The 12,310-nt window shown below is 56.7% G+C and overlaps 2 protein-coding genes across 2 annotated transcripts in view; both read right to left on the bottom strand.

The window, feature by feature from the left end:
• The window catches only part of PADI3 (peptidyl arginine deiminase 3), a 29,831-nt gene extending 22,415 nt beyond the window's left edge, over window positions 1-7,416 (bottom strand). Inside the window, exon 1 of the mRNA XM_002924019.4 lies at window positions 6,720-7,416. Within this exon, the coding sequence (XP_002924065.2) occupies window positions 6,720-6,811 (92 nt within the window). The 5' untranslated portion in view covers window positions 6,812-7,416. The remainder of the gene's footprint in view (window positions 1-6,719) is intronic.
• A 1,471-nt stretch (window positions 7,417-8,887) lies between these two features.
• Window positions 8,888-12,310, bottom strand: part of PADI1 (peptidyl arginine deiminase 1) — a 42,293-nt gene continuing 38,870 nt past the window's right edge. Inside the window, exon 16 of the mRNA XM_002924018.4 lies at window positions 8,888-11,038. Within this exon, the coding sequence (XP_002924064.2) occupies window positions 10,805-11,038 (234 nt within the window). The 3' untranslated portion in view covers window positions 8,888-10,804. The remainder of the gene's footprint in view (window positions 11,039-12,310) is intronic.

Raw genomic sequence — 12,310 nt, 5'->3', positions numbered from 1 at the left:
ACTACCCTCCCCACTGCCCCAGAACCTTCGATCCCACCAGGGAGTTAAAAACAGCACTGCCCAGGGCAGCCAGATGGGACTTAAAGTCAGGAAGTCAGTGGTCAGTGGAACCCCATGTAGGGAGAGGCTGCTGTGAGCCAGAGGGACCAGAAGGCTTCCTGGAGGAAGCAGCATACACGTGCGCCTGGGGGATAATAGGAGCTGACGTTTGTCGAGCTCTTGCTAGATGCCAGCTCCATGCGAGGTTCTTATGTCTATTATATCATGTAATCCTCTCAATAAACCTAGGAGACACAGACTACCATTGTCTCCCATTTTATAGATGGGGAAACTGAGGTTAAGTAAACCGTCCAAGGTCACGGAGCTAGTAAGTGGCAGGACTGGGATCCCAGACCAGGCCTTCTGGTTCGTGAGTCCATGTTCTCACCCTCCACCTCCCCAAGAGTAGTCAGAATAAGCATGGCCCCTGAAGCCCCCATCCCCTGCACGCTGACCAGGGCAGCCTGGTTAAGCCCTTCCAAACAGCATTCATTTCATCCTCACCATGGCCCCAGGAGGAAGGGATTATTATCCCACTCACATGTGGGGGAACAGAGGCTCAGGATGGGCAAGAGACTTCCCCAAGGTTGCACAGCCGGTGATTGGACTCCAGGCCCTTTTCCTTTCCCTGCTCCACTTGGAAGAGAGCAGACCTCCTTCAATATACTCTCTTCACTCCTCCACCAGCGGGATTCTGATACTTCCCAAAGTAGCTTTTTTATAAATGGAGAAATAGGCCGAGCCCAAGCACCACTCGATTAGACAGGTCCCAGCCCAGTACATGGCCTTCCCAGGCGTCCTCCCCAGGGGGAAGGGGCCAACACACCGGCTCCTCCCAAGCATGGCTGCTAGATTTAGCAAACAAAAATAGAGAACACCCCGTTGGACTCGGATTTCAGATAAACAACAAGCAATTGTTTTAGTCTAAGGATGTCCCATGCAATGTTTGGGACATGCTTACACTAAAAAAATATTAACTGTTTATCTGGATTTCGAATTTAACTAGGCATTCTGGATTTTATCTGGCAACCCTATTCCCAAAGCCTGTAATTTCCAGAACTGGTGGTGCCCTCTGTCCTGTTGTACCCTGGGTGTGTGGGCCAGCCCATCACGGGACATAAAGAACCTAGACAGAGAGGCATGAGGCGCAGAGAGAGAGAAAGACAGAGACAGAGAGAGACAAAGAGATATAGAAAAACCTAGAGTGATGGAAAGCCAGAAAGACAGAGACACATGGAGATAGACCGGGTATGAAGGGCCTCCCTCCACCCCCAGGAGCACCGTCAGCCCCACTCCCTGAGTCACCCGGCCTCCAGCTCCCCAGGAGGCTTATAAACTTTTCATGAAATTCCCCACAACCCCAAGCCGCTGCTTGGACTGCGGGTGCCCACGAGCTGGAGGTGAGAAGCTTGAGGGTCCTTCTGGTGTGGAACCCCACCCAGCTCCCCACCCCCAGTCCCCGGGTTTGGGGTATCTCAGCCCAGTTCCCTTGCATCTCCTTGTATGAGGTGCCGGGGATCCCTGATGAAGATCCCTTCAGGCCTGGGGGGGAGGAGCCAAGAGCTCGGTGGTGCCGGGACCAGAGTCAAGCGTCAGGTTCTAGAGTGGGCTGGGTCGCACATGAGCCAGGTGACACGGAGTAAATCACCTAGCCTCCCTACAGAGCGGAATGACGACACCCACTTGGTCAACCTCACGGACAATTGCAAGGCTCAGATGTGATCATGGGAAAGGCTTGGAAAACCGCCCATCTGAGAGGGGGGAAGGGGGCACTTCAAGTAAATTAGGAAGCAGGAAATGGGCAGAAGGAGGGAGGTTGAGAGGGTGGGCTGGGGGTCTGGGGGCAGCTTCCTGGAGGGCGGCAGGGGAACCAAGGACAAGGAGGAGACACGTCTGAGGGGAAGGCATTTTCACAGGGGAGACTTAGGAGGTCAAGGGGAAACTCAGGCGGTAATGGGGAGCCAGTGAAGGTCTTGAGCAAGAAGGGCAGCTCCTTGGAGCTGAGGCAAGAGGGTTAAGCCTGTGGATGCTGGGCCCCAGCAGGCTGGGTTTCAATCCCAGCCCTACCATCCACTAGGTGTGTGACCTTGAGGGAGACACTTGGCTTCCCTCTGCTTCGGCGTCTCTGTCTATAAAGTAGAGAAGATTAAAGGGGTCCGTGTGTGCAAACGCTTGAGACGAGTGACAGTTAGAGGCACCTGAAGCCATGCCTTGCTTCACTCCAGGGAAACTGAGGCCCAGAAGAGAAGGGACTAGAGGGTAAGGCTCCAGACTCCCGGGCCAGTGCTCATGCCCCACCAGGGAAGCTGTTAGGACGATCAAAAGAGTGGCTGCTGGGAGAAGAGCGTCTGGTTCAGGAGGGGCTGGATTTCCCATCCTGTGGAGGGCAGGGGAAGAAGCCAGAGGCTCCCCAAGACAAAGTGTCCTCCAGCCAGGCCACCCCGAGCTGCCGGCATGCTGCTGTAGACCGCGCCCCAGCCCAGCCCTGGGGGCTTCGGGCTTTCCCCCACTGAGGCTGTCCACACACGGGACAGTCAAGGCCCTTCCCCGCACTGAGCAGCTCTGGCCAGCCCAGGGGGCCCTGCTCTCCGGAGGCTCTGCCAGCCTGGATGAATGGGGGCTAAAGCGTGCTATGGTGACCAACAGTTCTGCTTTGCCGGAGACGGGCTGTGTCCTGGGTGTAGGACTTCCAGTGCTGAAACCTAGAAGGTCTTGGGCAAACCGGACAGCTAGTTGCCCTCACAGTGGCCAACCTCAGGCCCACCTGTTGAAAATGCAGAGTCCAGACCCAGCTGGGCCACAGGCAGGGTCCCCAGAACCTGTCCTTCAAGCCACACTGACGCGCAGTGACATCTGAGAGCCATGGCTAAGGGTGGGCTGTCTCCCCGGGCAGCGCGGGAAGGACGCAGGGTGAGCCCACCCCCTCCTGGGAATCAAGACAAGTCAGGTCTTCCTTTATGCTCTATGTCACCCCTTCAGCGGTGAGGACGATGATGGCGACAGTGGTGACAAAGGTACCCCCACAGCCACACACCATCAGCCCTGTTATCCCCTCATACAGATGAGGGAACAGGCCCAGAGGTGACAGGTGACTTGCTCAGAGTCACACAGCCGGTCAGTGACAGACCTGAGATTCACAGCCGGCTCTGTTCCCCACTCCCCTGCAAACCCAAACCCATCCTCTCCTTTCATGGCCTCAAGACCTTGGCCTCTGGGAAAACGAGACCAGACGTTTCAGAGCCGAAAAACTGATGTGAAAGGCCTTTGTGGCTGAAATCAGGCAGGTTGACAAGATGACCACCACGGTCCCCCCCGACGTGGCCCACGGGGGCAGAGCAGACCAAGGCTCACACAGCTCAGGCTCTGGGTGGCAGTACCAGCTTCCCTCCCTGTTCAGCAAGGTTCCCAGATCCCAAGTCCTCTGGCCTCACCATCACCAGGGTCAGACCACTGCCCCTCCTTAGTCTCACATTCTTCCTGCCCCTGAGAAATGGTGGCCCCAGGAGCCCTTTCCCTAAAGCTCAGATTGTTAGGAGGGCTGACGATGCATCAGCCTGCCAGGGCCCGGCTCTGCCCAGGCAGGTCGACACGCTCACATAACACAAGCCGGTGGAGGCAGACAGAGAGCCGCTTCGTCAAACCAGCAAGGGGGCTCAGACACCTCCATGAGCAGAGATTGCAACCCACTGTTCTTTGCCAGCCTCTTCAGGGTGCATGAGGGGAAACTGAGGCCCAGGAAGGAGCAGAAAGTGGCTCAAGATGAGAGAGCAAAGGACGACAGAGCTAGGACTGAACCTCAGGGATCCTGGCCCCCAGGTGTCCTCTGCCTTTTCACTCCATTGACCTGCCTCCGCTGAGCAAGAGGTGACAGGAGCTGTTGGCTTGTCCAACTAGGGCAGTGGTTTTCGACTCCGGCTGCACATCCATCCCCAACGTGTGGCTCAGCACACCCATGGATCTCCCTTCCTTCCCTTTTCCCCTACCAACCCCCGCTCAGGAAAGCAAAGCCCCCTTACCAAGTCGGGACCATCTCCAGCTCAACGGAAGGCAAGAAGACAGGGTTTAGTCCATTGCCACAGACAGAGTGCCCCAACGGTATTGCCTGCGCTCGTCCTTCAAGGCTCTGGTTGGTCCCCTTCCTCCAGGAAACCTGCCCTGACTGCTCGGCTTCTGTTAATTTCTCTTTTCTCATCGCCTTCTTCTCCCAGTAGGGTTCAGAGGTTGTCCCCCAGCCATCTTGTGGATGGCAGGTTTGGAGACACTTGAGGCTGGGACAGAGCCTTAAAATGATGATGATGATGGTGGTGGTGATGGTGGTGGCGGTTACCACGATGGACTGTCCACCACGTGCCAGGCATGGCCTATGTGCTACACACACAATCTCATTCAATCCTCCCCAGAGTCCTTTGAAGTGAAGGTCTAAGTGTTTGGGTTGCAGCCTGGCTCTGCCGCTCCTCACAGGCTGTGTGACATGGGGCAAGTTACTCAACCTCTCTGTGCCCCTATTTCCTCATCTATAAAATGGGGATGATGATAGCCTCCCCCCATAGAACTGTGGGAATTACTACACATCAGGTGTTTTGGGCAGTGCCTGGTTTGGAGCCGGCTCTAAGTGTCATCATTAGTAGGACCGTGTCCATCCTACGGATGAAGGAACAGTCTCCAGGAAGTTAAGCGACTTTCCCAGAGTCAGAAGGCCGCTAAGCCACAGCGTCACAGCGGAGCCAGCACACCCTCTCTCCTTCCCCTTATTGGCTCACGGGGTGAGCACCAGGATGGCGGAAGCACGACACCTCCAAGCTGGAAGGGACCTCAGGGCTGACCCGGTCCTGCTCCCCTCACAAGGCAGGAACCCTTCCACAAAGTGTGAAGTGGTCCAGCCTCTGATAGAACTCTGAAGGGACAGGATTCTCAGCGGGGACCAGGCCTCCTTGTTCACGTTGTGTCTCCTTGCCCAGCCCGCACTAGACCCCAAAGAAATACTTGCTGAAGGTGTGAACGAAGCAACTAGCAGCTCTCCCCCTCCCCCAAGGTGGTCCGGTCATCGAGGCCCAAGAATCCTTCACGAGGGCACCTGAGGCTCTACTCTGCACCCTCCGGCTGTCCCCCCCACCGCCTACTCTGCGAACCCCAACACGGCTCATCCATTCACAAAACCCCAAGTCGCTGCTGCCTTTGCCTGTGGTGACCCCAATTCGTCCTCCATCCTCTCGGGATGCTCTGCAGGGGAGGAGCCAGCCCTGAGCTTCCTGGGGCAGGTCACACTGCACATCTGCCTGACGGGCATGAGGCAGCTGACGCAGGTGAGTCACGGCCACGGGCACGCAGCCTGGAGGAGGGGGTGGCGCCAGGCAGCATGGACACCTTTCCTCCCTTGTCACTCCTCCTGGCACAGCCTCTGTGGCTGCCCCCTCCTCCAAATCCCCTTTCTCCTTCTCACTGCCCACCTGCCGTCAGCCAAGCTTTAGCTCCCGGTGCCTGGCTGGGCTAGGCCTCCTCCAGACTTGGTTGCCTCCCATGACCAGCCCCTCACCCCTTCTTATCTAATGCTCTGGGACCAACCCTATCTCTGCTTCCGACTAAGTTCACTCCCATTTTTAAAGTCTTAGTCTGGGATACTGGTTCTCAACTGGGAGTGATCCCCCTGCAACCGGTCATGTTTGACAATGTCTGGAGACATTTTTGGCTGTCACGAGTGGGAGTGTGTCACGGGCATCTCAGGCATAGAAGCCAAGGGTGCATCTCCCAGCGCACAGGGCGGCCTCCGCAGCAGAGAATTATCACGTCAGTAGTGCTGAGGTTTGGAAACGTGACTGAGGAGAGGGTGGGAGACATGACAAGGGATTGGTGACACGGTTCTTCCTTCTCTCCTCCCTGTCCCCTATCTGTGTCCCCAGCTCTCCCTTGGAGCTGGGACCCCTGGAGATTCCCCAAAAAGCTAAGTAGCCAACTCCCTGGTGGTTCCCAGAGCCCAGTGCCTAAAACCCTGCCCAAATTCTCCTTTTCTTCCTGGGCAAGAGAGAAGGTGGGGCCTTACCTCCAGCCATTGGCTTTAAGGACATGGCCATGGCACACAGTAGGGCCATAACATGTGGGCTCTGAATGGCTGGAGGAAACCAGATCCTTCCTCTTCAAGGGGCAGACAGCTAAAAGCATAAGACGCTTGACCATGAATAGGTTTGAATCCTGGCGTTGACACTTAGTTACTGTGTGACCTGAGCAAATGGCTTGCCCTCTCTGTGCCAGTTGCCTCATCCATCAAATGAGATGAAGCTGACAGCAAACTTAGCTCACAGGTTGTTGTGAAGGTTAAATTGGAGCAGTAAAGTTCAAGGGTTACATTCAAGAAGCTTCCAAGCTTAGAGCAGTGTCTGACACACAGGAAGTGCTACCTAAGCACAAATAATTTCTAAAGAAATGATTGATGCTCTTTGCAGAGCTCATAGGCTGGGGACCAGGGCTGGGCGTACACACCTCCCCCTATTCTTGTGTACCCAGCCTGCAGGGTCCTCCAATGTGCCCAAGCCCCCATGACACCAGCACCCTCCAAGGCCCTAGACCAGAGCTCAACCATTGCAAGTCCCCTGGCTTAGGGGGAGGGAAGCCTTGCACAGCTTGCCGGAAGAGCCCGAGGGGCTCAGCACCAAGGGACTGCAGACCCCCAGGCCTCTGGCTCTTACCCATAAATGTCCACGAGGGTCTCCACGCCAGCCACACACACGGCGCTGGTGGGATGCTCCAGGGACACACGCACGATCCTCTGCAGTGACATGCTGGCCTTGGACTGGGCTTGGGCCAGCAAACCCAACACTGCCCCGCCGAGACCTTGACGGGTGGTTTAAAAGACCCTGGCCCCGCCTCTCCAGCCCGGGGTGCTAGCTTATTGGCTCCAGTCCTGGAAGCCCAGCCCCTTCCCAGAGCCAGGAGCTCAGGATTGGCCAGAAGGAACCTATCGTTTGCATATGAGCCTGTTGCTCCGCCCCCAGCACGAAGGGAGTTAGTTTCTCCAAGAGAGCAAGTCCCCATAGGCACCCCGCTGGGGCACCAGGGCTTTGGGGGGTGGGGGAGGCAAAGATGTGCAGTATTGACCTGGGCGCCTTCCTTACTTTCCACACTCCTGTTCACCCCCTTTCCTGAGTTTTCAGAGATAATATGGTTTTAGTGGGGGGCTTCTCTACCCTGCCGGAAGAGCTGGTGAAAATGCAGATTCCAAGGCCCCACCTCCAGTCTGACGCAGCCGGTTAGGGGTGCCACCTGGCATGCGGATTTTTTTATAAGCACCCCAAAGCATTTTGAGAAACTGTGAGAAACCCCAGCTTTTTTCTTAAAAGCATGGAGTGAAGAGGCAGGACTGGATTCAGCCCTGCCTCAACCACCTCCTGGGTGCGTGGCTGTGGACAAGTCACTTCATTGCTCTGTGCCCCACGTGTCGCTTCTGAAAATGCTGTCGCAGGGCTTACATGGGACGACGTGGGTAGAGCTCTAGTGCGGAGCTTGGCATTATTCTATTACTGGCATCGTCATTATTATCACATGCCAAAAGCCTGTGGAAGGGGTGGGTGGTGTGAGTTAAACCCGCTCTGGCTAGGAAGAGCTTAGAACACCGGGGTAAGAAAGCTTACTTGTCAGGTGGGGAAACTGAGGCCAGAGGGGGCATTCGGCCACCTGAAGCAGCAGGAGCAAGGGCTCTGGGGAGAGGTCTGGGGTTCAGATCCCGACTCCACCGTGCACCAGCTATGTGGCCTTGGGTGGTTGTGTTCCCTCTCTCCGAGCCTTGGTTTTCTCATCTGTAGAAAATGTGGCTGATCAACAGCGGGGCAGAGGTAATGGCGGGGACACACCCTACCCAGCCAGGCTCTAAAGGTGCTGAATAGAAGCTTCCTCCCTTCTCTCTGGCGATGCTGCCAGTCTGAGGCCGGGGAGGGATGGGGACCTGCTCCCCAGAGTCCCCAGTGGGTGTACTCCCAGCAGTTCAAGGATCTCAGCAGGACTCTCAGGTGCTCTTTGATCCCAGAGTCTGGGAAGGATGTTCTCAAGGGGAGCTGCTGGGCTGCTGGATTCAATGCCAGCTTTACTTTTTTGGCTAGAAAATGGCTTGATGGCCAACTCAGCTCTGGGTTAGAGTCAGGACTCGGAAGGAAGCCACAAGCAGTCCCCCTACCTGTTTATGAGCACAGCTGGGGAATCAGTGCAGAGATTGGGGGCTTCCCCCTGGGCACTGGCCAACTGTGCTGGGGGCCGCGCCAGCTTCTGGCTTGGAGCCCTGTATCTCCCTTTGGAAGTAGACCCAGGCCTTCACCTCTCCCCAGTTAATACCAGCTTGTAGAAACACACCTGTTGTTCGTTCAGACTAAAGTGTCAATGACTGATGGGCAGCAACTTCTTACCTTTTAGTCCACAACAGAAGACAGAATAAAGTGAATGAGTGAGTGTCAAAGGGTACAATCTGAGGCAGCGGCCAGCGTGTAGGATGAGAGGGGTGATATTTTCAGGATCCTGAAATCAGAACACTGAGGCTGGGGAACCTGTATCTTTAGAGGTAGGAATGCAAGGGAATCATAGTGGCCTTTGGCCCTGGGCACGAGTCCCACTGGAGAATCTCCGACCTCTGCCGGTAGTGCCCAGCCCGCCCGCATCTGAGAGATGGAAGAGATAGCTAGCCCAGGCAAGGAAGAGGTAGGACCCACCTCTCCGCTGATATCCGTCTCAGTGGGGCAGTCGGCCTCAGAGCTATGGGCCTGCGCCAGCCATCCTGCTGAGTCAGCCTGCCTGCCCCGCTGGCACGGGCCCTGGGGGCTCTCCCAGCCAGGTAGGGGCTGCCCATGGCCAGCAGAAGTTGAGCCAAGGAGCTGGGGCATGGTGGGCGGGAACTGGAAGGAGGGCCCCCGCTCCTCCCCACGGCCCAACAAACAGAAGCTCAGGAGGCAGCCACTTGAAGAAATGCATGTTGACATTTTTATTAATCCGGTAGTAGGGGATCGGTCACCGGGAACATCCTCAGAGGGGACGGCAGGGCCCTCCGACAACTCTAGCAGCCATTCCAGAGCTTCCCACGCTCAGGGCAGCTCTCGAAGGCCTGCTCCCTACCCTCCCTATCCCTCTGCAACGCCCATTCCCCTCCACCCACAGCTTTTCCCTGGGGAACCTCAACCCTGGCTGCACGTCCTTGGCCCCCGAAGAGCTTCCCTTTGCTCCTTGGCTCAGTCTAGGCTGGGTCATGGTCATGAGCAGAAAGTGCAAAGGTTAGACCAGGGGCTTGCAAATGGGGTCCCCAGAGTCTTCTGGAAGAGGAGAACCCAGGTACACCACCCCCGCCATCTTAAACCAGAGCAGTTCTGTTTCATCCCTTCATATGTCCGGTTTCCATGGAAGTTTCTGATTGCTAAGTGTTCTGTGGCTCACAGAGTTGAACAGTGGCTGGGTGGCCCAGTCTCGGTCTTACCAGGGGGCACTGAAAACCCCACTGGTGGAGGCCAGGGCTGAGAGCCTCCGGGATGGCCCCAGAGGCAGTGGTGGGGAGGGCACAGGCTGGCTCCCTCTTACCTGTGCCTGCCTGGGGCAGAGGCCACCTCTCACCCAGCGCTGGCTAAGCCTGCCTGCCCCTGCACGTCCCGGTGACCTCACCTGGGGCCGGCCTTAACCACCCCCTACCCCCGTGGCAGCTCTCTTCCCCTCTCTGGAAGGGGGAGGCAGTGCAAGGAGACAGGCCTGCCAAGGGGTTGACTCTACAAGGGAAACCCAGGCTACATGCAGGGTCTCCGGGCTGCCAAGAGGGACTGGGCCAGCCTTCCCTCCCATTGCCTGCAGGACCAAGGGGAATAATTAAACACAATTAAAGGAAATTAAACCCCACCTTCAGAGATAACCTAATGCCCCCCCACCCTCTCCTAACATCTGGGCCCCTGACCCACGTGACATCCGAATGGCCGGCCCCCCTTCACATCCAGAGTCAAAAATCCAAAGTGGGGACCAGGTCCCACGGCTCATCCTCAGGCCTCGGCTTCCTCCGTCACCCTGGCCTCCTGCCAGCCTGCCTGTGTGTGCCCCCCTGGGCCTCTCTCTGGCCTCACAGCACTCGGGCTGGGCCGGAAGCAGCCAGCACGCATAATTAAAGGCTTTCTAACCAGGTAACAAACGGAGTCAGGTATTAAAGGGGTTTTGTTGCCTTTTCTTTTTAAAACAGGCCCCCAGATGCTGGGTTTTCCTGTCCTTATTTCCCTCTATGAATGTGGGTGAGCGGTACCGGAAGGCCATGGCTCGAGGGTCCCCTGCAGAAGAGGACAGCTGGTAGAGGAAAGAGGGAGCCTCACCTCCCGGCTCCGGCTCTTACAAGAACCACAGGTGCCCCAGACCCAGGCCCTCACCCAGAGCCCAGGCCCTCTGGGTTCCATTCCTGGTGCAGACACGAAAGGAGTATCAGAACAGAGGGGAACTACTCAAAGTGGGGTACCTGCCGTGACCTTGCACGGCCAGCCATGAATATGTTAAGGCTGTTGCTCTTTTCCAGAACCTCTGGGAGTGGCGGGTCAGGAAGAGGGAGGGAGGAATGAGGACAGTCCTCCTTGGGCCAGGGAGCCCCTCCAGAGGCGAGGGCGTGTGCTGTCCACTGCTGTACCCCGGGCCTGCGGTGGCTGGCACATTTGCAGGCACTCAGGAAGAAGCGCCCAAGCCTCCCCTAAGAGGACGGAGGCCGGGTGGAGGTTCCTCACCCTCACCCTGGCGGGGTTCCCTGGCAGGTGGGCAGAGGGGATGGCGGGGGATGGGCTCAGGGCACCATGTGCCACCACTTGAAGGAGAAGGGCTGCCGGCGCACGTTGGTGCCGCAGTGGACCTCCCCGAGCAGCTTGTGGTAGGACAGATAGTCGTCGATGAAGATACAGTGGAGGCCCAGCGGCTCGAGCAGGGACTGCACCTTCTCCTCCAGGCAGCACTGGCCGTTGATGATGGGCCCGAAGGGCTTGGGGATGCCCAGGTACTTGCCTAAGACCACCATATTGACCTGCAGAAGAGAGAAGGCAAGAGAGAAGCCTTGCTGCCTGGGGGTGCTTACACACTGAGGCCCCGTCCCCAGGTCTGTCCCATCCTCATCAGCATCCCTGGGCTGCTAGGACTGGCGCTTGCTCAAAAACTAGGGTCAATGGAGAGAAGAAATGGATTTGTGGTTGGAAGAGAGGTTTAATACCAGGCGGAGCTGCCAGGAACATACATGGTAACTTTATATGAATGAAAGTGCTTCTCTGATACTTTCTTCCATCTATCAGAATATTGCCATATTCTAACAATTTAGTTAGAACAAGATTTTACCATCGTCTGCCAGAAACTTTGTACAACAGATATCTATAAGGTCTATGGAGCAAATGTCCTTACAGGTGTGGTGCCCTTGTGCAGTGCACAGCTTGCTCAACTCTCCCTGGAAGCCCTGATACGTGTTATGGTTTATTGAACATCCCCTGTGTGCCAGATACATCATCACTAAACCTCACAGCCTCCCTCTGAGTCAGCGGCTGGACAGAGTTAAGTAACTTGATCCAGGCCACACAATCAGAGAACGGAGAGACCGGGGCGCCTGGGGGGCTCCGTCAGTTCAGCGTCTGCCTTCTGCTCAGGTTGTGATCCTGGGTTCCTGGGATCGAGTCCCACATCCAGGCTCCCTGCTCCTTGGGGAGCCTGCTTCGCCCTCTGCCTCTCTGTCTCTCATGAATAAATAAATAAATAAAATCTTTAAAAGAAGAGAGAGAACGGAGAGACTGCAATTTGATGTAGCCCTAGCTCGTGCCCAAAGTCGCGTTCTTTATATCCTACCGGAGTTTGTAGCACCGGGGCTGCCTGCGGAGCTGAAGAGTTGGGCAAGGGGCTAGGAGCCCTTGGGGACATCTTAATCTCCACTGGCACCTCTGCTTCCCTGGCTGAGGGCCCTAACCCTGGGGAAGGGAATTTTCCCCGGGGCAGGGTATGGAACCATCTCAGAGAAAACCTTGGCCCCATACTGATGGCCACAGAAGCTGTCCTTGGTGTTCAAAGGGGACACTCCAGACCCGCTGTGTGGAGGGTGGTGCTGGGTCATCTCAGTGTGGGGTGGACCGCCCTGGAAGCTGTGCTCCCACATTCTCCATGCCGTGGCCCCTCACCCTCAAGTCTGCCCTGCAGGGCCAGGCACAGCTGGGACCAACGTGAAGCTAGAGGACCCCCCGGGGTCAGTCCCATGGCCCTGGCCCTGAGCTACCCATTGCCCACTAATGGGCCAGAATGTGCTGGTGGAAGTGGGGCAGGT

The sequence above is a fragment of the Ailuropoda melanoleuca genome, chromosome 11 (genome assembly GCF_002007445.2).
Source record: "Ailuropoda melanoleuca isolate Jingjing chromosome 11, ASM200744v2, whole genome shotgun sequence".
Taxonomy (NCBI): Eukaryota; Metazoa; Chordata; class Mammalia; order Carnivora; family Ursidae; genus Ailuropoda; species Ailuropoda melanoleuca.
Note: the sequence above shows the minus strand (reverse complement) of the source record. Positions and strands in the feature narration are given on the sequence as shown.